Source organism: Ambystoma mexicanum, chromosome 9 (genome assembly GCF_040938575.1).
Source record: "Ambystoma mexicanum isolate Mex_15411 chromosome 9, UKY_AmexF1_1, whole genome shotgun sequence".
Classification (NCBI taxonomy): domain Eukaryota; kingdom Metazoa; phylum Chordata; class Amphibia; order Caudata; family Ambystomatidae; genus Ambystoma; species Ambystoma mexicanum.
This window is the reverse complement of record NC_090931.1, coordinates 1,430,770,330-1,430,797,653: the sequence shown is the minus strand read 5'-3', so window position 1 is coordinate 1,430,797,653 and position 27,324 is coordinate 1,430,770,330. Positions and strand designations below refer to the sequence as shown.

Here is a 27,324-nt window from a genome sequence, read left to right as displayed (position 1 = left end):
AGTCTCCTCGATGTCCCAAAGGTTTAAATACCTTCTCTTGGTGAAAATGTTGCCAAGAGCAGTCAAGTGAAATTGACTTTACTTATATTTGTAACTTTCTAGACCGAGCACACACTATCTTACCATAGGGTGCTGGAGGGGTTACTTAGTATCCCCGTTGTCTAGTTTCTCATGTAACACTTTTTATGTTACCCTTTCTACAATTAATGGATGGTGGCAATGGTTTACTTTTTACTACCATTGTGTTTTTACTGTGGGCTGTGTTCGCAGCCACAGTAAGGCACCCATGCGTACCCATTTCATAAAAATGGCCCTGGTCGTCTTTTTTCACCATTTCTTGTTGGATAGGTCCTTTAGATTTACTCTGCGTCCCTTTGTTCGTTTAGTGTTTGGCAGAAAGCCTGCCTCTGGTTCCAGTGTCTCTGGCAGGGGCAGGAAGTGAGGGAGGTGCCAGACGCTCCCTGTGCTTAAATCCCTTGGTTACAGGAATGCACCCAAAGGTGATTGGCCGGCTGGCTGTCGGGCGAGGACAATCACACTGCTGTGTAATTGACAGCTAGGCTGGAATGAATGGGAGCAACTTGCATAAAAGGCAAGGCTTTTGGAAAGCAAAGTCTTTGTTAACCTTTGTTTTATTCCTCGCTTCCATCTTTTACACAACTCCGTATTTCTTTAAATGTACTAGTGATAAATCAATGTCCAGAGTGTCCTAGCTATTTAAGTCACCTGAGGATGTAGGAAGTGTCTGGGTGCCATCCCCAATGGGTATAATCTAATTTAGAGAAACTAAGGGTATTTTGAAGTGTATTTTAATTGTTCCATATATTGCTCCCTTCTGAAGAAGGCTTATACAACTGACTGCAAAATTGTTTTATCAAGAAACCTTGTGTGTTTATTTGAATAACTGCTACTGTGTAACTTTGTCACATTATTGCTCACATTGACCCCTCTTGAGATCAGCCTGGCTGCTCAGCCACACTAACAACCTGTGTAGTTCAGACTTATACCAAAGGTTGGGGTCCCTAGTGCCCGGAGGTCAGGGTTATTGTAGTTCACGAAAGGGTACTGCATACAATCTTGCCTAACGCATGGTGTGGCCATAGATGAAACATTGTAACAGCCCTAGGAGCAGGAGCTCAGCCCACACTAACTTTATGATACTGACACTGGGGCTGCAAGTTTACTCTCCCTGTCAGTACCAAACTGACTTTCGGTGTTCTTCGATCTCTGGTCCATACCAAGTAAGACCTTACTCTATTCATTCCGATGGTACCCTGGTTTTAATTAGCGCTGTCCTATGTATGAAGGCTTTTATATGAAGATGTTCCATCTTTTTTATTAGAATTTTAGCTAATTCATTAATGAATTTAACACCCAATAAAAGATGTTTGTTTGGAAACATGTTGTGCTGACCATTACCAGAAGGGACCTGTCTGGAGCCCAAAATCCACCTGTTGAGCTGCTTAGTGCCTCTTGACCCTGCATGGGGGTCAGTGCAACACATGCATGGGTCCATTCATTTTGAGGGTCTCTATCGTGAGACTTATCCAGTGTCCCCACACAATTGTCCGAAATATCCAGCTGAACCAAAAAACAGTGATCACTCCCGAACCTGCGACATAACAAGACTGCATGACCACTGTGAGGGAATTCTTAACCAGTGATTTACTGTCACCTCAGACTAGGTCTAGTTTTCTGGCGGTTTGGGGTCTCATCTTTTGAACCGCGGCCCTCCTTGTTGTGTTTGCATTGGGCATGCAGTCGTTCCTGTAGTGCGATCCGGGATTGGCCATGGGCAGTGGTATTTGGCTTCAGTACTTTTGGGGGCGGGGGGCCATCCTCTTGGAAACCCCTAGGGTGGTAGCTGCTTCCCAGAACTCTACAACCTGACGCGTCCTTTATTTCACCTTTCTTCAACTACCTTTTGCTTTGCACTGTCCGCCTTCGTTGTCCAGGATGCCTTAGCTGATAGCCTCTTCTAGGCTATTCACCTGTGACTCTCTGCAACCTTTTGTGGTACACTTTCTATTCCTATTTTTCTGGTAAACTCTTTATTTTAGGTTCTATTTTGGCGCACGTCCTGTATGTTTTGGTACTTTAGTCCACAAGCTGCCATAGTCCATTTCTGTCAATGCAAAACAATCATTTGCCTAATAACTCACACTGCACAAACTAAATGCAAAATTGTACTTGTCACTTATTTTTTCTGCTAGGCTTTGTTAGCTAGATACATATTTCCTAGTTTATACAGTAACTAAATTGTATACATGCCTCCTTACAAAAATCTAACTGTTGAAAAATGTTTGCATTTTTCTACAGGAAGTATTCGTTCAAATTAACTGGAACAAGGCATGCTTGCCAGGAATCGGATAGTGAAGAAGAGCAGTCACACCACTTCAGTGGCAACTGTCAGAGGCTGTTTGACATTCCGAGCAGAGAGCAGCAACCGCCGCAAGACATTGAAAGGGTAATGCTAGACCTTTCAGCAAGATAGTTTGTGGGATTCACGCTTCATATTCAAATCTGTTTTTGACTGTGATCTTATTTTCCATACTGTTTTGTAGCTTAGCAATCATTTTCTGGATGTGTATGTTAATGCCTTTGGTGGGGTCCACTGCAAGCAAGACTGTCACTGGAATATGACATGCATTGAAAGGACAGTGGTTTGGGAACTGCTGATATTTCAGAAGGTGCAGATGTTGGTAATCTGCCACCCCATTTGTGCCAGAATAGTTACAGATCAATAAAATCAAACCAAGGTGGGTTGATCGACCAAATGTATTGGGCAAACTCTGCATAGTCTTGTATTGTGGTGTGCTTGTTTAAACATGGATTTAGATGTGACCACATGGTAAGAGCAAATATTGTTTTTATGGCCTTTCAAAAGTATATCCCTTCAGATGGTATCTGTAGGAAAGGCACATTGGCTACTCATGGGCATTGCAAACCTTAGCTCGAGCAGTGTTGGATGCAATTTAGACAGGGACACAGCTTTGATAATACAATGATCCATGTGTTTAGTTTTGCTGTTGACGAGTTCAGAGGCTTGCTGGATGAACCACTGTAGGAAAGCTAGACTATAAGGGGGGGTGCCCTGGTTCCTCCCTCATCCTCCCAGTGGGCTCACTCCACATTAGCCCAGGTGTCCGATTAACCCTGAAAACTAAGAATTGGTAACACCTACTGTAGAGTTCTATTATGGCCTGTTTGTGATGGCCTAAAGCAGTGGTGTGCAATTTTGATATTACTCCTGGGACAGGCTTGCTGTAAGGGATAAGAACATTTCATAAAGCTATTTTCCCATGGGCAAGTAGACGGTAGGTAAAATCTGATCTTTTCAGACTGCAAACTACTCTTTGAACTATTGTGCACCTGGGAGCATCATGGCTACCAATTGTGTGTTGGTGAATCAGCTGAATAGTTCCAGCCACTGCTTGTTGGTTGAATGTGGTTGGAAAATCTGATTAAACAAAAAAGAGAGAAAGTAAGAATGAGGGAAAAAGGGCGGTGGCTCGGACGAGGGAGTGGGGGAGGGGGTAGAAAAATGGCAGAGGCCCGCTTGAGAAGTGCGAAGGGGGGGGGGGGTGTCAGAGAAAGGTCCCCCACCTCTCCAACATCTGATCTCCTTTTTTCCAACCACTACCTTATGTCTACTGCTTGGCATCCTCTTTTTCACATTTTCTCTCCTCTCGCTGTACTAATCTCACCTCCACAGTCAAACTGCACCCTCTACTCTAACACTCTCCTATTGTTCACATTGAGACGCTCACCCACCGGCCACTACTGTCTCTCAAAGTAGGGTTACCACTCTACCTCAGCTATACTTTTATTCTATGCCTCCACAGATTCTTCAGCTCTCCGTTCTTCCTGTTCTCGAGATCAACCACCTATCACTGGACCTGTCCCGAACAGCTCTCGCCATCTTTTTTTTGTTTTTGTATTTTTATTTAATTTCTATAGCGTTTATACTAGTGTTCCTGCTGGGAATCTCATCCTCGCTAATCCATTGGTCTTTCCTTGCACCCATCTCTGTGGGTCAATCTGCTCCTGGGCTGTGCCATGGGGCTTGGCCTTCCTAGCCCAAGGTTTTAGTCTTGGGCTAGGAAGCCTCCTTTCCATTTGCTGGCATTCTCTCCTGGTCTCTGGCTTGGCACCACTGGTTTTTGACAAATTGATCCCCTTTTTCGGCTGCCATCCTAATCATTACGGGTGTCCTGACGGTTGCTGACAGATTTGGAGGTGGTGTTTTTCTTGTTTCGCTCGTTCAGCACTAGTCACAGTGGCTGCTGGATGTCGTAGTCCTGCAAAAGAGGAAAAACGCATGCCAGGAAAAACTAGCGAGCAGATACTGTGCAACAGTGGTACCTGTTTCCACACAATGTAAGGCACTCTCATGGTGGTGGGTTCTCAAAGTCCCCGCCCCATGTCCCTCCCAAACTCCTTCATCCCACAAGTTGAGATGCATTTTCAGAATCAACCCAGTGGGTACATTCTAATAGGCCAACCTTTTCTGTTAAATGGGTATAGACGCTCAAGTCTAACGAAACCCAATCAAGTTGAGGTAGTAGAGCTGCAAGGCTTAGACTCTGGAGCACTGTGAGTGGTTTAGGGCTACAATGTCACACACACAGCACTCAAATAATTCGTTACACAGAGGTATGAAAATATGCAATGATTAGGCCTTTAAAATGCCACTAAGCTAAGTATTCTAACACAACTTCTATGAAATGCATGTATACTTCCATATTTGTGGGTGGAAGGGGAACAGCATATTTATAAGCTACACTTTAAATAATGGTGGGGGTAAGACAGGTGAAGTAAGAAATGCTGATTCAAAACAGTACACGCAGGGAAGTATAAAGTAGAGAATGGCAGTAAAAACACTTGCGACAAATCCTGGAATTGGATCCCCTACCGTTAGCAGGTCCAGCCCTTAGAAATGAGTCCTAGTGCCCTTGAGTCACCAGTTCTGCAAATTAGTCTGTTCAGGTTGGTTTACTATTGGATTGTACAATGGCAGTGATTAATGTTAGGCAAGATTGGTTTTAGAAACCCTATGGGAGACTAACCAGCCTAGTCCTCTTGGTAATAGGTAACCCACCTATTGGTATAGGTCTGTACTACACAAGTTGGTAGTTACTGAGCAGCCAGACTTTTATCAAGAGGGATAAATGTGAGCTGTAGAGGGGTAACACTTGGATTTACAAGTATCCAAATAACACTTCTGCTCACGGTTTTCTAGCAAAATAATTATTGAACGGTTTGTTTTAAATGAGCCTTCTTTAAAAAGGGCAATATACAACAGTAAAATTACACTTCATAACAATTCCTCAGATTTATGATCAGCAAGTAGATACCATTTTGGGATGCCTCACACTTCCTACACCCTGAGGTGACTTCAATTAGTAGGGCAATGTGGGCAATGTTTGGCATTAATGACTTTTTTTCACTTAATACAATTCCAATGTTGTGGAAAAGGCATGTGGATACTTCTCAATCTCCCAATGAAGTGTAGATTAGATCTTTCCAAGCAATAAAAGTTAAACTCATGTACCACCTATTAGGGACATTTGGAACCAAATTCAATGGGTCAGAAGAGTCTGCAGTGAGCCAGGACAGCCAAAGGCAATTTGAGCAATGTCAATGGAGTTGAGGCACTTCTTCAGATGGCACAAAAGTCTTGCACAAAGTTTTAGAGTGTGTAGTAAAAAGAATCACTGTTGGGCCACACGCTGTAAGGCTTGCGAAGGGCAGAGCTGGAATCAACGCTGCAAAAAGCAGCTATTGCAAGTCTCCTGTGAGAACAAGCAAGCTCCATACAAGAGGTAAGTGCCCCTTAGTCAAGACATTACCTTAGGTTGGAAGAAGAGGCTCGGGCTCCAGCTGGCTTCTGATCTGGTTGCAGTCTTGCAGATCCTGGGTTCCTGAGCCTCAGTCGTGGGGACAAGAGGGAGGACGTCTGTAGGACTCCTGCACTGCGGTTTGAAAGTCGTGGCAGCTATGGGCTTTTTCCAATTCAGCGGCACTTCGCGGTTTCAGCTACCGGTCAATAGCACCCCCACGGTTCTTGGACACTTGATGGGATTCCCTTGCCTCTGGGGGCCAGCACTCTCGTGAGATGGGTCAGGCTTGGCTCGTCCTGCTTCAGGAGGGTCCTCAGGATCTTCCTGGAGCTCGGGTCCGGCTTAAAGACGATGCACTCGATTCTGGGTTTCCTGACCGCTGGCATTCGGTTGCAGCAGCAAAGTACAGCCAGCAGGGAAAGGTTTTCCAGCCAAGTTTGTCCTGTGGTCAGTTGGTCCCACCAACCCAAGGGACGTTCTATTAGATACAAAATTATAGCTTCAGCACTGCAGCAGGGCTTCACCGGGCAGTTCAATGGTCCAGGAGGGTGCAGCAAGCTTCTCTTCCAGTTTCCTTCATCGGATTTTTCGTCCAGTGGTCGACTCTGCCTTCTGTTCAAGAGACATCGCCTTTGATGCAAGTTTCTCCCATTCATGCACTGCCTAGCTCTCACTCACACCAGCGTGGCTGTCCTCCAAGGGCAGCCAGTCAGCCAATCAGCACTGGGCGTATTCAGGTACCCAAGAAGACGGACAGGGAGTTTCAGGAACCTCCCTCGCTTCCTGCCCTGCCAGACACACTGGAGCCAGAGGCGGGTTTCAACACTGAAGCCCGCCAAAGACAAAACATAAAGGTTGAACCTGGTTTGGCGTGCACAGTACAACGAAAGACCTCGCAAGCAAGAAATGGTGAAAAAAGACAGTGGCCATTTTGACAAAATAGGCAGCCATGGGTGCAGTATTGAGGATTCAGCCTGCGGTACTCATGGGTGCAGTATTGAGGATTCAGCCTGCGGTAAAATTGCTCAATGGTAATAAAATTAAACCACTGCCACCAGCCATTTAATTGTAGTGTGGGTAACATAATAACATGTTAGATGAGGAAGTAGGAAAAGGGGCTCATAAGTAACCCCCTAACCCCTGTTACTTCCTCATAAGACGGGATGTAATGGACCTACATTGGAAAAACAGGTAAGTAAAGCCAGTTTCACTTTACTACTCTAGGTAACAGTAGTTCACTCAGGAGAAGGTATTTAAACCTTATGAGAAATCGGAAGGACTTCTGTGACACTGCACTGAAGGTGCTGTCACAATACAAAAAGTAGATGCCTCTGTAGTTTTCTTTGTTTATGGAGTCTGACAGAGTCCAAATCAGATCAAAAAATAAATACGTGAGGGAGTGAGAAAAAGGTCTCACTCAGGATAAAAGTTAAGTCCTAAAATCCAGCAAAAGAGCTAAGGGAATAGCACAGAAATGAGAATTCTCCCTAACAATTGAGTGTTCCAAAAGTCAGGAAAGGTTCAGGTAAGTATCTCTCCCAGGCCCACCACACTATTGAAGGCCCAGTGGGATCCTTGACAAGATCAAATTTCTTAAGCAAGGGACGAGGGTGTCAGAACTTTACACACGTTACACTATTGAGGAAAGGGGGGCTGGAACAGATGGGTTAGCTGACCCATTTTAATCAGATTTTCCAATTGAAAGGTTCCGATATCTGTTGGGCACACTTAATTCTAGGTTTGGCACAGTAAAGGGGGCGGTCCTGGGTGCAGAGGTAGTTTTCTGACATGGGCTTTAGGTTTGGTAGCTCTTAGTACTTGTGTTATGGTTCCAGAGACTGGCCAGCTGGTACTTTTGACACAAAAGGAAGATTTCCGTAGAGCAGGTGACGCTGCGTGACCTCCAGGGAGTGAGAACCCATCACTTCAACAGGATTCGCCACTGTCAGGCAGCAACGGACTATCTTCTGTTGGCGAGCAAAGGAGCAGGCCCTGCAACACTTCCTTTGGGACTGAAAGGCTAAAAATGCTGCAGTAGTAAAATTGTAGTACAATTTGAAGAACTCAAGTTGCAAGAATGCACTCAGAACTGCAACAAGGTAGCCCAGGAGAAAGCTGGTCAGTCCACCTCGTGGTCCATGTACACTTCAGAAGGCATGGGTTTGAGACTGGTTGCTCCCACCTGTTAAGGGGTTGAAGCAGACCAGTACCACCTTGAGATCAGGGCAGAGCAAGGCTTTACCAAGACCTGGCTGTAACAGCCCTCCGTGGAATGCACTGAGGGTCTTGGCTTGGCCTTGGCTTTGCCCTGGGTCTTGGCTCCGATTGTCGAATGTCTGTAGCTGTACCCCTTTGATCCAGTGCCTGTAGTCACCACCATGTTCACCAATGGTAAGGATCTGCATCATGCAAACTGGCAAGGTCTTTCCAATCATGGATAGCCACTGGACAAACATTCTACCCAACAGGTATTCTGTGACTTGAATGTGAACTATGACCAGCCACATGCTCAGACTGCGCTGCCCCGGAAAAGGCTTTCTATTTGACCATTCTGGACCCCCGAGAGGGCAGGTAGAAAGACTAAAGAACAAAATGGCCAAACGACTACAAAAATCTTGTGGCCCTGCTATTTAGGAGTGTACGGTAAGCTTTATTTTATGATGAAGCAAAATACTAGTGTACGAGTAAAAAGTCAAAAACATGGTAGATAATGTCTCCAGCCCATCCTGGACACCTTGTAACCACAAAGGTACAGAAAAGGTATAGGGATACTAAATATCCTAAACATACTCCACTTTAAGGTGATGTTTGTAGATTTAAAAATATCAGAAATCCCCCAAGGCAGACAATCGCCCTGTACTGATAGTCTTGGGGGTCTGATGAATTATCCCATAAACTGCCACACAGCAAGGGGATATTCAGGCAGAAGGCTTTAAGTCTCTATAAAAATGTCAGAACAGCATTCAATAGCAAAGGGTGTCCCATTGAATCTATGGGAGGAAAGCAGCAAAAAGAAAGTATTTCCTAACACCAGCTCTGGCAAATTCACTGGTAGGCTGCCTTCCCCAGGTTGGGAGGGGTCTCTACTCCCCATTGACAGAGTTGAAACCCTAATCCAGTCGCAACGGTAATTTAATTTTGTCTTTTTGGATAAATCAGTTTACTTGTTATATGCTTCTGCCCATAACAGCTGTTATATTGGAGTGTCATCTGTTTTGATGTAAGGGAGTGGACGGGGAAGTCTCAAAGTTCTCCACCATTGCTTTTATAGATTTGCATGCGGATTTGAGTATTCCCTGGCGTCCTAGTAGGTGTCACTTAACATGGGCATTAACTCAAATTGCAAGCTACTAGCCATCCATAAGTCACTGATCCTGACCCTGGCGGCAGTATAATGGGGATGGGAGGTGTCTCCATCGGGTGAGACAAAGGAATCCCCCCCCCCCCCCCCATTTGCTTTTGAGGATAATCTTACCATACCCAAGACCATTATGGCTTGTCAATCATGTACACCTCCCCCTCTGAAGCGTAGGGAAAACCTTTCCCCACATCAAATAAGCCAAACCTCCAACCTTAATTTACCCTGTGGACATTGCAAGAATACCTTCTCCAAGTCCATTTTTTCCATCATTTTACCTTAGGTTAACAGCTAAGACTATTGCAAATGACCATTCAAGTTTTAGAAATCAACTACCAACAATGGGCTTCTTGTCCCCTAATTCTCAAGTACTGAGACGAGGACGAGGGAGAGGGAAAGAGTAATGCAGAGCGGGAGAAACCAGAAGCCCAAGAAGCATTCTAGTCTTTCCCCGCAAATATTTGTGCCCAGGAAATTTATAGATGGAACTGAGATGCAAAGCGTGACTGTTGGCGAAAAGACATTTCACCTGTCTGCAGGGATCGAGGAACGGAGAAGCAGGCATGGTGGAGCTGGGTGGCTCACCAGAGAAGATTGGAGATGGTAACATAGCGGCTTGTGCTGACGAGACGCCAGGAGCGAGGGATAGATTCCTAGGCGTAAACCGACCGCTGCAAGCCAAACCCTTGCTTACCAGACCCAGAAGGGAAGCAGACATGTGAGGACGCTGTGCGAAACGAGAAACCCGAACAGGAAACGGCCACGAAGGGAAACCAAGCAGCGTACCTTCAATGCACTAATGTGAATGAGCCCGAGAACGCCACCAAGAGCCGGTGAGTCAGCACAAAGGCAGTGGGGAATCTGGGGTGTAGCTGTGTCCACACCAAATACCAACTTGTTTAAGAACCACAGAAAGAGAAAATGAAGGTACGAATTGTAAAAAGGGGACAAGAAAAACCCTAATCGGTGTGAATGTATAATGTAAATACATGGTAGCACTAAAATGAGATGTACATCATGAGGCTGCAATATCCAGTCAAGTAAATATAGTTGTGGAAATGGTTAGCAACCCCATGTGAATGCAAGGCGGCCTGGATGGAGAAAATATCAGCCAACTACAAGTGTGCAAGAGCAAAATTCCTGGCAGGAAAGTACCAGGCGAATTACAGCTGTGTAACAGCAAGAAGGCCTGGAAGAAGAGTACACTAGACCATGACAAGTGAGTTGAGAACGAAGTACAGAAATAACAGAACTGTTAAGCATATAAAGAAAAGCCTAGTCCTGATGTTAGGCAAGATTTTCACAGAACTGGTAAATCTTCCTGACCTGGATCCGCCCCAGAACATTTTGCTTTACTAGTGTGATATTTTTCCTTCATACCTCAGTGAGTGGGAACCTTTTTCCACACTCGCATAATCTTTAACTCTTTTTTTTTTTTTTCTTTTTTTATGGGTGTCATTTGTTTGACTCTCCATAGTGTGTTTTTAAAGTTATCCTCTTTAACACCCTATTGGCAATAAGTGCCTGTTTTTGCTGGGTTTCCCTAAGGGCTCCCCTTTTAACTTTCATTTGCTGGCCTTGAGTGAACTACAGTTCCCAAGGGTACAAAGGATCTTTGGATCCCTTTTACATTTTATTTTGTGAAACCAGCACACCCCACCTTATGTGGAGTGCTAGCGAGATGCAATGTATCCCCTTTCACATGAAAACTGTAACAATTCTGTTACAGGGACAAGCTTACCTTCAATGGCTGGTGGCAGTGTCACCTTGTATTAATTTGCAACTTTACTGCGGGCTGTGTTCACAGCTGCAGTACAGGCACCTAAGGGTTCTCATTCCAGTCTGTCTGGGCAGGAAGCGAGGGAGGAGTCCAAAACTCCACAGCCATTTGTCTTCCACCTTGCCTGAATGGGGACAAATCCCAGTGGGGGGGTCTGTCTGGCCGGATTGGATAACCAGACTGCCCCTTCTTGTAAAATGTGGGGAGAGAATGCAGTTTGTGCAGTAGTTCCTGATAAATACTGCGAACCTGGGAGCTGAAGAATAGTTGTCCACTGGAACCAATACCGAAGAGGATGATAGAAAAGTGGCTGAAACGATTTCTAGCGACCAGAGAGCCTGCTGTAGCCCTTCCTTCCAATCGACCTGGGGACTCCGAAAACTACGACTCCCTGACCCAGAGCCTGGTGGGACCCACACTTTGAGCCATCGCACGCGTTGTTACAACCTTACGTTGCTGCAATACTCCAATACCCTGGGACCTCGAGCCACTGTGCGGTGCACGGTCTTCTGCATTCCAAATCTCGCTGAAATTTTGTTGGCATCCTGGTGGATCTCCAGAGACACAAATAGAGTCTGAAGGGTTCGCTCAACAGAGTGCTGGACCTTTGCGACGACGAGAATTCAACCGCGATTTTCTGTCTTCTGTGCTCCTTGAAAAGGCGACGAATCTGCAGAACCGCATTCAGCTGCGAGGGGAAACCTTGCCTAGAGCCTTCATCGATCCCTGCTGCAAAGTTCCTTCTGAGGTCTTTTTTTCAGTCACCATGACAAGGAATCCACTGGCCGGGTATTTGGCTGCAGATCCTGAAGTCGTCCTGCTGCAAAATCTTCAATGCTGAGGAGTACTGTGTTGGCTTGGGTATGTCCTTACCTTAAGTCACTTAGGATTTCTAGGTAGCTGTGGGGTGTTTTCTGTGATGGGGAGGCCTCTCGTCCTGTGCACCCAGTCCCACTGCTAGAATCCTGCTAGGCCCCTGGACCCTCTACTAACTCTAAAGTAAAGTACTCGCCTGTTTGCCCAGTTTTCATGAGGAACTCTGACTTTTGCTACTGGGGAACCTATCCTGACACTGCCTGTTGGTCACTGGTCCTAGTGACCCCCCCCCCTTCCAGCCACTGAGAACACTCATGCTCCAAGAATAAGGGATAGACTTTTGAGGGATTGGGACTTTTGCCTAGAAAAGAGAATGGGTGTTTAAAAGGTGCTTACTTGTGAATAGTTGGTTGGTGACTGTAGCTTTAGGAGTGAACAGTTACAAACGTTCTTAGCTTTAATGTGTGATGCACTATCCATAAAAGTATGGTTAACCTCTTTTCTTCCTTAGAAACTGTTTTGCCAGTCTAATAGAAAGTAGATGTGGAGGTATATTACTCTCCTGTGATTAGGTTGTGCCTCTTCCCAAAAGTAAAGTGTTGGTTTCACCAGATTATTCCTGCAGGGTAATTGTATGAATGTCCCCCAACTTGGTCTTGCTTCCCCTGACTTGCTGCTAGCCTGTCCAGTCTGTATTGGTCTGTTGCCTACCTAGAATTACTTTGTCATTCAGAAAAGTGTAACATTAGGGTTTAATTTCCCTGTGCTATCTAATCTAGAGTCTGTGGTTCTAACTGTCTCAGATAAGTCCTACTTCAGTTATCCTTATAGCTGGGAAAGATCTAACCTGGACTGCTTGTGAGATATAAAAGGTATATGGGTTTTACTTTGAGTTAGCTGTGTGCCTTCCCAAAAATAAGTTACAAGAGTTACTGCTCCTCTCCATCTGTGGTTCACTGATCTCAAAAGCACCTGTAATTGAACATTACATGCTTGGGTTTTACTCGCCTAGTATAACTGTTATCACAAAAGTAGTTATAGGTGTTTACTGCACCTGGAATAAGTGTTTCACTATTCACAAAGTAGATTGTCCAGTTATGTGATTTGTACCGAGAGTCACGTACAACTGGTAGGGTCTGCTGCCCTTGCATTACTGCCCTTGTATTACTGAATGTAATTGTGAAAGCAACCATTGGTTTTTACTTCCCAAGAATAGGTGTGGCCTATAGTGAATGTGTATGAAAGGTTTTTGACTTCCTTAGAACTACTGTCCTGGGTTCCAAATAAGGTTTATACTTGGTCTGTGTACCCTCAAGTATAGTGTTGTTTTTATAATTGTGATTTCTTATAATGTTGGTCCTTATTTACCCCTAAACTTATCTGGGCCTACCTGTATTTAAATAAATCATTTATTTTTACATAGTGTTTCAGTGTTTCTTTGGACCATTTGTACTATTTCATTTGTGCTGATTCTACAGCCCTCTCTTCCTCCTAAAATAAGCCTGGCTGCTCTGTCTGCGCTACCATGTACTCCGTCATATACTAAGCGTGGAGTCTTGTACTGCCTCAGTTGAATCGTTTTTGTAAGCCCTTAGTTGGACTTCAGAAAAACTGCCTTAACACCTGACTACAAGAATTAACCGTATAATGCTTTGTTGGGAACAGTGCTTTTGTGGGCCAAATAAAGGACAAGGAGCTGTTGTATTCAAGGAAGGGGATCCCCATTGTTAGGCAAGCTTCTGTGCAGTACCCTTTGGGAGACTACACCAGCCTGGTCCTCCTGACAATGGGTAGCCCAACCTTTGGTACAAGTCTGTACTACACAGGTTGGTAGTGTGGCGGAGCCGCCAGGCCTATCTCAAGAGGGGTCAATGTGAGCAGTAGGGTTATTAGAGATTCACAGTGACAAGTATCCAAATAAACCCTTACCCTAAAGGTTTCTTGATTAAACAGTTATGAATTTAAGTCAGTTGAATAAGCCGCCTTCAGAAGGGAGCAATATATATAGATATATATATATATATCTATAACACAAATATACTTCAAAATACACACCTAGTTTCTCTAAATCAACAAGTACCCATTTGGGATGACACACAGATTCTTACTACACCCGGAGGTGACTTAAATACTAGTACACTGTGGACATTAATATTTTACTGGTACATTTAGAGCAATACTGAGTGTTTGGTGTCAAAGAAAAGGGTTTGGGAATATAACAAAGGTTAACAAATATTCTGAAGCAGGCAAGTACTTTTGAACCCCCCAATGTAAAGTAAATTAACCCTTTCCTGGAGGAAAGGTAAAAGCACACGGTTTAGAGGTAAGAGTCTTTCAGGAAGCAAGGCCAGCCAATGTTAATTGAGCAAAGGTCCAGGTGAGCTGAAGCACTTCTTGCAGGTTAGTAAGTCTTGCACAATATTTTAGAAGTCTTTGTAGAAAAAATAGAATAACTGTAGGGTCACAAGCTGGAAGGCTTGTGAGGGGCAACGCTGCAAGCAACTCTGCAAAAGCAACCAAGACCAGTCTCAACTTAGAACTAGCCAGGCTACACGACAAGAGGCAAGTCCCCTTCGTTTTACAGTACCATTGGTAGAAGAAATTGGTGTCCAGCTGGCTTCTGTTCCTGTGTAGGTCTGCAGATCCGGTTGTTCCTGGCCCTCAGTCGTGGGCATAAGATTGATGACATTTTGGGACTCCTGCACTAGGAATTGAAGGTTGGTGGCAGCAATGGGCAAACTTCAGATCAGCAGCACTTTGCGGTTTCAGCTCTTCGAATCTTGCAAATAGCAACATTGTGGTTCTCAGATACCACTCTGGACTTTCCTCGCCTCTGGGGTCCAGCACTCTGAGGTGGCTCAGGCTTGGTCAGTCCTGCTTCAGTGAAGTCCGGAGGATCTTCCTGGTGCTCGGGTCCGACTTAAAAGCACTGCACGCAATCTGGTGTTCCTCTCCCTGGTACTTCGGTTCCAGCAGCAGTGGAAGTACAGCCAACTCCGAGAGGATGTCCAGACAGGCTTATTTTGGAATTGATTGGTCCCACCAACTCAAAGGGAGAAGTCCTTGTTAGGCACGATTGTATGCAGTACCCTTTGGGTGCACTACAACAATCCTGAACTCCTGGCAATAGGGACCCAATCTTTGGTATAAGCTTGTACTACACAGGTTGGTAGCTTGTTGAGCAGCCAGGTTCATCTCAAGAGGGGTCAATGTGAGCTGTAGGGCAGTTAGAGATTCACAATGACAAATATTCAAATTAACACTTATACACAAGGTTTCTTGAATAAATAATTGTCAGTTAGAATAACCCTTCAGAAGGGGGCAATATAACAGTAACACTTAAATACACACTCTTAATTTTTCTAAATCAGTAGGTATCCTTTTGGGATGGCCCACAGACACTACATACACCCTCAAGTGACTCCAGTAGTTGGGGTGATGGGGACATTAATATATATCGGTTGCATTTAGAATCAGATTTAAGAGTTTGTCAAAGAGGTTATTATGACACACATTTCTCAAAGCAGGTAAGTACTTTTGTAAACCCCAATGCAAAGTTAGTTAACCCTTTCCTGGAAGGAAGACCAACACATTCACAGAGGGATGAAGAGTCATTCAGGGAGCCAGGCTAACCCCAAGTCAGTTGAGCAAAAGTCTAGGTGAAACTGAAGCACTCCTGAGAGGTAGGCACAAAGTCTTCCACAATGTTTTAAAAGTCTTTGTAGATGAATTCAAAGTAGGATCACAAGCTGTTAAGGCTTGTGAAGTAAAGAAGCTGCAAGTTACTCTACACATGTAACCAAGTAAGTTTCCAACGAGGAAAAGTGATTACACAACAAGAGGTAAGTTCTCTTAGACTTTACAGAATCTTTTAGGTTGCAGAAAAGTGCAGAAGATATCTTCTGTTCCCGTGCAGCTCTGCAGATATCACTGTTCCTGGGCCTCAGTCGTGGGGACAAGAGGGAGGACTTCTGGGGACTCGTGCACTGCAATGGGACGGTCACCGCTCGCAACCGGCAAACTTCAAACAATTGGCACTTTGGTGTTTCAGCTTCTTGCGTTTACCACAAATAGCAACACTGCAGTTTCTGGCTGTCGCGTTGGGCTTTCCTTGCATCTGGGGTCAAGCAGTCTGTTGAGGGGGCTCGGGCTCGGTCAGTCCTGCTTCCTGGGAGTCCAGATGATCTTCCTGGAGCTCTTGGCCAGCTTAAAAGCAACGCACACAAACTGGTGTTCCTCTCCCTGGCTATCTGGTTCCAGCAGCGACTGCAATGGATACTCGACCATCTTTGAGAGGATGTCCAGGTGGCTTACTTTGGAGTTGATTGGTCCTACCAACTCAAGGGGAGAAGTCGCCCATGCAGGGGCTTCTCCGTCAATATGAATTTGGAGTTTCAGTATAGCAGCAGGGCTCCACCGGGCAAAACCAACGGTCCAGGAGTTGCAGCAGGTGTCCTCTTAAAATTCTCCTTCAGTTTGTGTCCAGTGGTCGACTCTGCCTTCCAAGCCAAAAAGCCTCGCCTTTTATTCAGGTTTCTCCCATTCATTCCAGCCTAGCTGTCAATCACACAGCAGGGTGGCTGTCCTTGCCGGACAGTCAGCTGGCCAATCACCACAGAGTGCTTTTGGGTCTCCTAGGAGACTAAGCGCAGGGAGTTTCGGGCACCTCCCTCACTTCCTGCCCCCACCTGACACCCTGGAGCCAGAGGCAGGCTTCACTCATGAATGCCGCCAAAGGCAAAGTGAACAAAGGGACCAAACCTGGTTTGGCACGCAGAGTAAATCTCAATACTCCTATGCCCTGTCCCCTTTCCTCCATACTTTTGGGACATTCCTTCCTGTGGGACGGGACTGGAGCACTTTTGGAAAAAGCATCAAATTGAAAGTGTCCTTTTTACGCGGGGTACCACACGCAGCCGTAACCCCACCCTCCTTGGCTTCACCCCCCCGCATTACCCTTCAGTCCTTTTCTACGCGCGGTCAGGGCTAGACGCACTTGCATCACCGGGAAGATCTTTTTCCCTTCCCGTTGTCCTCTGCTGCTCTGAAGGTCGCGTAGTCCTCCGTCTATGCCGGATCATTTGGGATTTACTACTTGTTCCTCTTGCTAACCTTGCTTCGCTAGGGCGGATCCCCATTCTCTCTGAGGGAGTGTCTGGGACCGGATCACCGTTGGAACTTGTGTTTCTTCTGTGACTCCCTTTTGTCCAGTCACTTCTGCGCGGTCTTCGGTGGGATGAGATCTTCCAGATTGTTCCTCCATCGCATTTCCAATTCTTCATCGATGGAAAGAAGAGACGCCCGATAAGTTCCTTACTTTTCAGGGCACCCCAGCCGGGGGGACTCCTTCCCAGGGCCCTCCAGGTCCAGGAGGGGCTTCAAAAGCTCTGCTACCAGGGTTCTCCCTGAGGCGCCTCGCAGGCCTAATGGGCGTACCAGGGTTTTCTCCAAGGGTTTCTGCGAAGGGCCTGCCTATACCGGATCACGATCCGAGGTTCACCGATCAGGTGCTAATAGCCAGCCTAGTTGTGCTGAGCTGTTGGGTACCGGAGTTCGCTCTGAGGTTTCCTTGTCGGGAGCTTCCCACACAGACACTGGGGTGCGCCCTGAGGCCTATGTTGAGGCTTTCTGTACCGAACCACTGTTCGAGGCCCCTCTCGGGGGAGCTATTAAGACCGGACTCTGTTATGAGGTTCCTCTTAACGAGGCTAAGGTGTGTATCAACAGAACTGAGAGGCCTGTTAAGGTCTTGTCTGTGAGGTGGATTCCTCAACTTTCCTGCACTTGCGTAGTCACCGGTTCTGTTGAGGGGGCACAGGGAGAGAGGTCTTCCACCGTAACTCTGTTACCGGCATTGCTGAGGTTCCTCCTTTTTGGGAGGTTAATTCAAGGGACAGGAGGTCCAGTAAACCTCCAAAGGCCCATTGCACCGGCTCTGCCGAGGATCCTTGTCAAGACTAAAATTCCAGTCAAGTCCCCTGACCAGTTATGGCCACAGGCCCCAGAACACAAAAACCACACCATCTAGTGATATTTGGGGGAGGGGGGATGGGGCAATGGGTTACTTGACTCACTTATGTCCCTTTTGGGACCTGTAAACACAGGGGTCCTGGCTGGACTCGGTCCTTGCGACTTTGGCGCCAGGCTCATATAGAGATGTGAGCAGGAACACTTTATTGTGCTTTTACTTTATTTCAGTGCAGGGGTGCTTTTACTTTATTTCAGTGCAGGAGTGCTTTTACTTTATTTCAGTGCAATGGTGATGTTGTTTCAATGCAGGGGTGATTTTACTTTACAAGAACTTTCCAGGAGCTGAAAGCCTTTATTCCAGAGAACATCCTCATGTGCTGACTCATCGGGTGTGGCAGGCAGGCGGAACCTGATGGGCGTGGCTTCAGAAGCTCAGCTATATAAGCTACTCCATCCTTAAGGCCGGTGCTTCACGTTACTGTGCACTTGCGTGCAACGTGACGCTGCCCACCACTTGGACCAGTTTACTTACGTTTCAAACCTGGCGTTCTCCTGCATACTCACCTCCAGGTGCTTCATCGCTTCATCTGCAGACTCGTCTCCTGACATCCAGTGATCTTGATCCCGACGCTGCAGCACCGCGCTCCGCATCCACGAACTCGGACCCTGTGAAGAAGAAATACCTGGTTAGAACATCCGTCCTAGGGCCATGCTGCATTTGAACCCTGCGTGCCCCCTAGTTATCACTTCCCTGCTACTGTACCGCGACAGCTTCGTTCCTCATGCCCTCCAGCTGTCGCCTTGAGTTCTGCTGCTTCTGCCGGGCCGGCATCATCACCTGCAAGGGAAGAAAGCAAAAGAGCAAACATCAAAAGTGGAACAGACAGCAATACAAGACAACAAATTTTACAATACAACAAAAACAGACGATGAAAGACCAAGGTAAACACTAACACTTAACTGTAGTATAGTGGCTTAGTCGCAGCAGGACTGGACTACCACGTGCTAGGGACCAGTGAAGGAACTCGGTCCAGATCCTACAAGCACCCCTGCCAGAAGCAGGAGGATGGAGTGCTCGCCAAAACTAATCAACAGGTGAGCTTTCCAGGGATCAGCGCATTCCACGGGTACCACAGTTTGGTGAGAAGGGGTCTGGAAGGGGATCAGGCGCACAAGCTGGCATACTCAAGCCCCCTATTCTCCACGCAGGCGCAGTCCTGAGCAGCATCACCTATTACCACCAGTCACCACATAAGCGCAGAGGGCGGAGTCGGACCCGAGCGACCTCACCCCCGGTAGGGCTGCAACTGTGCCCCAACGCCTCCGCAGATACCAGGTGAGCGTAACACCAGTCTGTGTAGTCAACTGCCTCATCTACACGTGACGCAGTTCTCTTCAGATGTTCACAAAATGGCGGGCCTTCCCGCGTGGTCTACGACGGCCATTTTTTATTCTTCCCTCACACCGACAGCGGGTGCTGGAAATCTTCTTTTCGGTGCACCACCTTTCCCACTCGACAGTGTGAATCCGTTCCACCCTTCCTATGACTGGCGTGCTCGGATGCCACTACTGCATACGGTCTTGCTTCCTGGCAGCCTCTTCGTCAGAGGATGCCTTTTTCAGGATGTTTCAGAGACTTATGCGCTCTGACCCCATGAGGGAGTACTTTAAGAGCCTTTCTTGTAGCTCTGTCACCAGGGTTTCCCCCTGAGCTGCCCCAAGGTCCTAACAGGCGTACAGAGATTTCTCTGAGGGTTTTGACAGACCTGCCAGTAGCGGTTCCGAGGTTCACCATCACAGTGCTAAAGTTAAGTCCAGTTTGACTGGGTGCTGGGATACCAGGGTTCACCCAGAGGTCTCCGTTTCTGGAGCTTTCCCCATTGTAACCAGGTTGAAACCTGAGGTTCCTCTTGTGAAGGCTAAAGTCTATATCGACAGATCTAAGAGGCCTTCTCTGAGAGTCAAGGGGGCAAAGAGGGGTGTCACGGACTGCATTCCCTCTGGTACCGGGGTTCCTCCATTGGAGGCTAATTTTGAGACTGGTTCGAAGATGTCGACTAAGCATCCGAGACCACCCAGTACCGGCTTTGCCGAGGTTCCTTGTGAGGCTAAAGTGTTACTTATGCCCCTGGACTCTCCTGAGGAGGCAATTGTCTCAGCTACGCATTTGACGCAGTTCTCTTCAGGTGGCAACAAAATGGCGGGCCAACCTGCGTGGCCTACGGCGGCCATTTTGGATACCTCCCTTACACCTTTGTTCGCAACGCCTGGTGCTGGGAGCATTCCGTTAGGCAATAGTAATCCGTTCCTCCCTTCTTTGACCGGCATGCGTGGGCTCTGCTGCCTCATACTGTCTTGCTCCCTCCTGCTTTTGCTCCTCTAATCTGTGAACCCGGCCGGGGGTGGACCCTCCTGGCAACCATCCTCCTAAGCCCTCTGCTGAGGATGAGTTTTTTGGGAAGTTTCAGATGCTCATGCACTCTGACCCTATGAGGACGTCTTTTTAGCGTCTCTTCACTCCTGTTCCACCTCATCCCCGGCAGCTCCGATTTGGTTTTTCTTTTAAAACATGAGTGGTAGGCGTGGAGGACCAGTCTTCTGTTTCCTCCTTGTTGGGATAAGCCTTAAGCGGATGAGGACGGCGATGAGTAGCCCCGCTCGGTGAGAGTATTCCATGACTGGGAGGGGCTTGTGTAGCTCTGTTACCAGGGATTCCCCTGAGGTGCCTAATAGGCGCACCAGAGTGTTCTCTGAGGGTCCCTCGGAAGACCTGCCAAAACCGAACATGGTTCCGAGGGTTCACCCTTTGGGTGCTAAGGTTCAGCTCAGTTCGTTTTTGGCTCTGGATAACGGGGATCGCCCTGAGGTCTCCATTTATGGAGTTTTCCACACTGATACCGGGGTATGTCCTGAGGTCTGTTTCTGGTGCTTGTCACACCGAGCCACGGCTCGAGGCCCCTCTTGAGGGAGCTAGTTGTTTCGAGTTAAAACCCAAGGGTCCTCTAAATACACTACCAACAGAGTCGAGGGATCCTCTAAGGGTCTTGTCGGTAGGTTACATTCCTCCACTGTCCCACGCTCAGGGTGTGGTGGTACCGATTCTGTCGGGGGGGTAAAGGTGGTGATCAGCAGCAGGCCTTCATTACCGGCTCTGCCGAGGTTCCTCCTTTGGAGGCTCATTCTGGGTAATTTCCTAGGATGGCCACTAAACATCCTAGATCTGCCAGCACCGGCTTGGCCGAGGAGCCTTGTATCAAGGCTGTGTTTAAGTCCCATAACTCCCCTGAGGGGACAGTTGCCTCATTTCTCCTGACACAGTTCGCTTCAGGTGTTGATTAAATGGTGGCCCAGCGTCCTTGGTCCACGGCAGCCATTTTGGATACCTCCCTTACACCAACTTTCATGTCGACTGGTGCTGGGAGCCTTTCCTTTGGGGTCAAGCTGTTTTTTCCACGCTATGTGGACAACAGGGACCCGTTTGTTGGTCCTGGCGACAGCTTCAGCTAAGGCTCTTTTACACAGAGGTTAGGGTCTCTGACTCGGTTCTTCTCTGGGATCGGGGTTTCAGGGTCGTCGGGCGCACCGATTGAAACGGTTGGTAGCCCCGCCTTAAGCGTCAGCGGCAAGGTGGTTGGTTTTTCTCTCGGCCATCAGCCTCCTCTACAGGGACAGATAATCTCCCTGCCGACAAATCACCAAATGATATTTTTTGTCGGTCACACTACACTTTGGTGGGAGACTGAATCTCGTCTCATTTGGAGGCGTGGCAAACCATCACCGAAGACTGGTGGGGTTTGTCCATCGTTTAGGCGAGTTTTTGCTTGCCTTTCCTCCTACGCCTCCCTTCAAACCTCTCTTCTGACAACTATTCCCCTCATGGATCAAGGGAGAGGCTAGTACTGCTGTCCTTTCACAGTGCTCAACCAGGCTGCCCTGTGCACCATCTTCGATCTTTCAGAGAGAAATTCAAGTTGATCTCGCCCTTGCCAAATAAAGTCCTCTTTGGATGGACGACTGACTGGTGGTCTTCCAGGATGCGTGAATGCACATTCTGACTTGGAGCCCGCTTGTGAAATATCTGCGGTTCTCTGTAACCCACATATGAAATATCTGTTTTTTTTCCGTGTGAGCAGAACACATTCAGATTGATGTACTCTTTTTGGTCTCGGCTCAGCGAGACGTACTGAACACTACTCTGAGGGGCCCTACAGCGGTCTCCTAATACCAGATCTTTTAAGGTTCCCCACTTGGGACTAAGCTTTGGATACCAGGGTTCGCTCTGAGGCTTCTCCATCTGGAGCTAACTGTACAGAGTCTTGGCTCGAGGCACCTCTCGAGGTGGCTATAAAACCAGGGTTAAACCTGAGGTTCCCCTGCTTGGGCCTAAATCGGTCACCAACAGAATTGAGAGTCCCTCATCGAGGGTCCTGGCTGTAAGGTATATCCCCTAAGCCTTTCTGCGCGCACGGCCATGGTGATGCCAGTTCTGTTGAGGCGGTGAAGGAAGGCGGTCACTTACCACGGACCTTCCAGTACCGGCTCTGCTGAGGATCCTCCTCTAGAGGTTAATTCTGAGGAAGCCCCTGACGTTTCTAGTAAACACCCTAGATCTGCCAGTACCGGCTCTGCTGAGGTTTCTTGTTCAACGCTAGGATGGCACACAAGGCCCCTGACTCCCCTGGGGAGACTATTGCTTCACTTGCTCCTGTGACACAGTTCGCCCCTGCTGTGTGATAATGGCAGCACAACCTCTGCGGGCCACAGCTGCTTTTTTGAATACCTTCTTTAAAGTGAGGTTTTGAAGGGATTCTGTCCTCTCATGTAGTCCACATCTGACGGGTTATCACCACAGCTGTGCTGCTTCGGAAAAGTTTTCTGTGTCCTACGTCGATAAGCTTTCCCTCAAAGGCCTCAGTTGAGCAGACGTCACCGGATGTTATAAGTAGGACGCACGACGCCCGTAGCCTCAGTTCTGTTTTTTTTTGCGAATGTGTTCGCTTCGGAATCTCGGCGCGCCTCGGTTCTTCTCCTGATTGAATCGGTTCTTCGAACTTGGTGGTTTGAGAAGTATCATGTCTTCGTCTTCTACCCTGCGTACGGGCTTCAAGAAGTGCTGCGGCTGCGGTTCCAAGATGTCGCTTGCGGACCCGCATGACGTCTGCCTGTGGTGCCTCGGCGATGACCACGCCACCAATGACTGTGATGAATGGCAGTCTTTGACGTCGAAGGCCTTGCAGGAGCGGAAGTAGTTGGTTGTAGGTAGGGTTTCCAAACCCCGTAAGTCGAGATCCGCTGGGCTTTCGACTGACGATTCGAGGGGCAATTCTCTGCGTCGGCATTAGTCCAGGGGGGTCTCGGTCCTGGAGTGGTTCCTGCCATTCCTCTGCCTCTTATAGGCACTCGCGGAAGCGCAGTCACCGATCGCCTTCCCAGTCCTCGTCCGAGGACTCCGCCAGACGGCGGGTAGCTTGTCCCGACAAGCATTAATCTCCGGCGGAATGGGAAGCATTTTGCAAGGAGCTGATGGCGATTTTTGAATCGCAAGGGCTCCGTTCCGTCCATGCCTTCGAGAGAAGCCGGCAAGGAACACGCTAGAGCCACCGCTCGCATGCCTTTGGGCTCGGGCAGTCGGCGCGATCATCAGGAGCCGTCGAGGTCCCGCTCGAACAAGGTGGATCGCTCTAGCCATGCCCGCTCCAGGTCCCGCTCCTCAACGCCCTCGAGACAGTCTGAGCCTGCGAGGTCTTTTAAGAAGACATCAATGCCATCAGCGCCATGTCCGTCGAAGGACTCTCTCGAGGCTCCAGCTCCGAGGAAGTCATTGGCGCAGAGGCCGTCGAATGACACGCTAGGGCTCCGGCCTCGAAGCCATTGTCTAAGTCGGCGCCTCGCTCGATGCCGATTCCGTCGACGCCCTTGATGCCTTTTGTGAAGGCTTTGCCAGAGGTACCCTGTACAACGGTGGAAACTCTGAGGAAGGCCCTGAGGAAATCAGTGAGACCTATGTTTGAGCCTTTTTCTGTACCTTCATCCAGGGATTTATTCCAGCCTTTGGATTATATCTTAGAGGTGGATGAAGGGTCAGATGTGGAAGGGTTTGTCCCTTATGAGGTTCCTGATGAACTGTTGTCTGGTCATAGCCAGATGGAAGACCTGCGTCAATCCTTGCATGACGCCAGTGGTCTGGACACCTCTCCGGAGGTTAAGTTTGGCAGGCCTGAGCCTGGTACACACGCCGAGTCGTCGTACAGGCATCTCGTGTCGAGGGTGACGGAGCACTTGGGGTGGTCTGCTCCACCTGTGGATTTTCTGCAGGAGGACCTGACGGATGTTTTGGACCAAGGTCCACCCACTGACCCAGTGCTGCCATTTCATATGGCTTTACAAAGAAGGGTGGTGGCGGCTTGGACTGCTCCGGAGAGTCTCCTGTCAGTGAATAAGTTGTTGCTGAAAAAATACTGTCCAGCCAGTGGTGACCCTGGCTACATGTCTGCGCACCCACAGTTTGCTGGTGCAGGCGGCTACGGCCCCAGCAAAGCAGGCTGCGTACCCTACCATCCCTCCGGATAGGGACAAGCGATTTGATGGTTGGGCGAAGAAAGTATTTTCATCTGGGGGTATGGCTTTAAAGGCAGCCAACTTAGTATGTGCCTTAGCAAGATTCATTCCCACTCTGTGGAATTGTTTCTTTGGCGGCTGAGCATATTCCGGAAGGGGAGGAACGGGATGGTTTTCTTGCCCTCGTTCAGGATGGCAAGGATGCCATGTGTGAATCTGTTCAGTCGGGTCTGAATGTGGCAGACTGTCAGCAGGTCCATGGCGGCGAGCACCATGATGTGCAGGTTTGCGTGGTTGCGGAAGTTGGGGTTTACTCCTGATGTACAGTCCCGGCTTCTCAACATGCCCTTTGATGGTGACCATCTTTTTGGCAGCAAGGCTGGTGGCACAGTGGCCGACTTTGTTTAGTCCTGAATGACATTGCGGTTCACCTCTTTTGGGAACCTACAGAAATCCTGAACTGCTCGTGCATTTGAGGCCGTACCAAAGACCAAGGAAAGCCCAATTGATGGTACTCTATTGACAGATGTAACTTTGATTATAGATCGAATTCATTTGAGATTTGTCTTCAGTGTGGCCGTATTGTTACTTCCTGGACTTCTTGTCAGGCTCCTGGGCCCACCCCCGAAGTGTTTGAGATCATTGTGTATTAAAGACACAGATGAATTTTCAAGAATGTATACACTGGAATGCCACATCCTGACGAAGATGGTTATCTGCAATTCAGCTAGATGTGCTTTCCATCGAAACTACTTATTTTATGGTGCCATGCTTACTATATTTTCATGTATTTGTGTTCTAATTTGCATGTCACCGCAGTAGTTGACGTATTGCATCCCATGTTAGAATTTTTAGAGTATGGGTTTAAATTTGTGATGCTTTTCAGTTTCCTGTTTGTTCTATTATTGAACTGCCACATTTGGAAATAACGAATTCTCTCTCCTGCCATTTTTAGGATTTAACCAGCCTATGAATGTATTTCTAAATCATTCAGACATGTTCAGTTGACCAGAATTTTTCACTCGAGATTCCCGTCTCCCGAGTGTGTCCAGTTCCCTGGCACTGATCCAGATATATTTGGGGATGATTGTGATCGCTCTCCAATTTGTGATTTGGCATTGGGTTCTTAGCAGTCTTTTTTTGGAAATTAGTATTTGCTTCACATTATGCACTTTATTTGTGTTTATAATTGTATGTCATATATTTACTCTTATTCATGTATGAGCTCTAACTTATTTAATCATTTTAATGTTTCTAATCGAATAAAGAAATGTATTTAAATAATACTGTTGTGATTCATGTGCAGTGATCTGAGGGGTTGATTGAGGGTCCGTTCCCGACTCCGGTGGTGGGATTGTGCTCCTTTCAGTGTACTTGCTTGTATATCCGCTGGCTTGATTCTTGTGCTTTGTAGCAAGGCTGACAAGAGCCTTGAGAGGTTGCAGACCTCCAAAGCTGCAGCAAAGTCGTTGAGCGCTGCAGTTCGTCAACCTCCGCCTTTTCGTACTAGAGGACAGCAATGTAGGTGAGGTTCCTTTCTATACTAATCTACCTTTGGTAGATCGAGGGGAGCTGCCAGTCAAAGGGGCCAACGTAGGAGTACCAGAGGTGGAAAACAAGGTACTCGAGGTGCCAAAGCCGCTTGGGCAGTTGCCTCTTTGCCCTCAGGCACTGCCGCAGCCACTTCAGCTCAGTCATGAGGCCATGTCCTATGGTTCGCTGGTTGGGGGGGGGGGGAGGCTGGCGCAGCATCTTGTGGAATGGCTTGCCATTACTTCAGATGTGTGGGTTCTGGGCATCATAGCCCACGGCTACTGTCTTCCTTTCCGGCAGAGGCCTCACGACAATCCACTGGGGAAGCTCTCTTTGAAGAGTCCGGATCCGCTCCTTGCGCAGGAAATCCAATCCCTGCTGGAGAAAGGCACCATAGAACTGGTGCCTGTAGCGGAGAGGAACAAGGTATGGTAGTCCCCATATTTTCTGATCCCGAAAAAAAGACGGGGGATTGAGGCCCATCATGGACTTGCGTGGTTTGAACAAGCGCCTCAGGAAGGACAAGTTCAAGATGGTTACTCTTTCGCAAGTCCTTCAGGCCCTTCAACTTCAGGACTGGTTGGTGTCTCTAGACCTCAAGGATGCTTACTTTCATGTGCCGATTCATCCCAGGCACAGGAAGTACCTGAGGTTCGCGACTCGCATTTTTAGTTTCGGCTCCTGCCGTTCGGATTGACCTCCACCCGAGGGTCTTCACCAAGCTAATGGTGGTGGTGGTGGTGGCAGTGTATCTCAGGAAAGGGGGAATTCATGTCTACCCCTACCTGGACGATTGGTTCATCAGGGCATGCTCTCCCGAGCAAGTCCTGGATCATCTGTCAGTCACCTGCCACTCCCTTCACAAGCTGGGCTTCTCCCTCAACTTGAAGTCCCACTTGACACCTACCCAGCGACACCAGTGCATCGTAGCAGTGCTCGACACATCCCTGTGGCTGTGTTCGCCTCCCCAGGTGAGGGCTCATCACATTCTGCAGATGGTGCACAAGTTTCAACATGCCCAGAGTGTCCCAGCGTTCGACTTCTTGAGGTTGCTCGGCCTCATGGCTTCCTGCATTCTCCTGTTGCCAGAGGCCAGGCTGCAGATGAGATCTCTGCAGTGGGCTCTCAAGATGCAGTGGTCGCAGTCCTCCGGCAGGATGTTGGATCCCCTTCAGGTACCGCCCTCGGTCACCCAGAATCTTGTGTGTTGGGCCGTCGAAGGCAATCTTATGAAGGGGGCTCCATTTTGGCTTCCCTGGCCGGAGGTGACGATCGTGACGGACGCATCCCTTACGGGATGGGGAGCTCATGCCAACGAGTTGCCAGTCAGCGGTCGTTGGTCTCCGTCGGAGTCCAGACTCCATATCCATCTGTTGGAGCTGAGGGCCATCAGGCTAGCCCTGAAGGCTTTTCTGCCGTCTGTGCAGGGGAAGAATGTCCTGATTCCGACGGAGAATACAGTGGCC

General features: G+C 48.0%; 1 protein-coding gene across 3 annotated transcripts in view; it reads left to right on the top strand.

Moving 5' to 3' along the window:
• The window catches only part of USP37 (ubiquitin specific peptidase 37), a 724,569-nt gene that overhangs the window by 429,803 nt on the left and 267,442 nt on the right, over positions 1-27,324 (top strand). For all 3 annotated transcript variants that reach the window (XM_069616844.1, XM_069616843.1, XM_069616845.1), the window contains one exon: positions 2,320-2,467. In XM_069616844.1, coding sequence (XP_069472945.1) covers positions 2,320-2,467 — 148 coding nt within the window. The remainder of the gene's footprint in view (positions 1-2,319; positions 2,468-27,324) is intronic.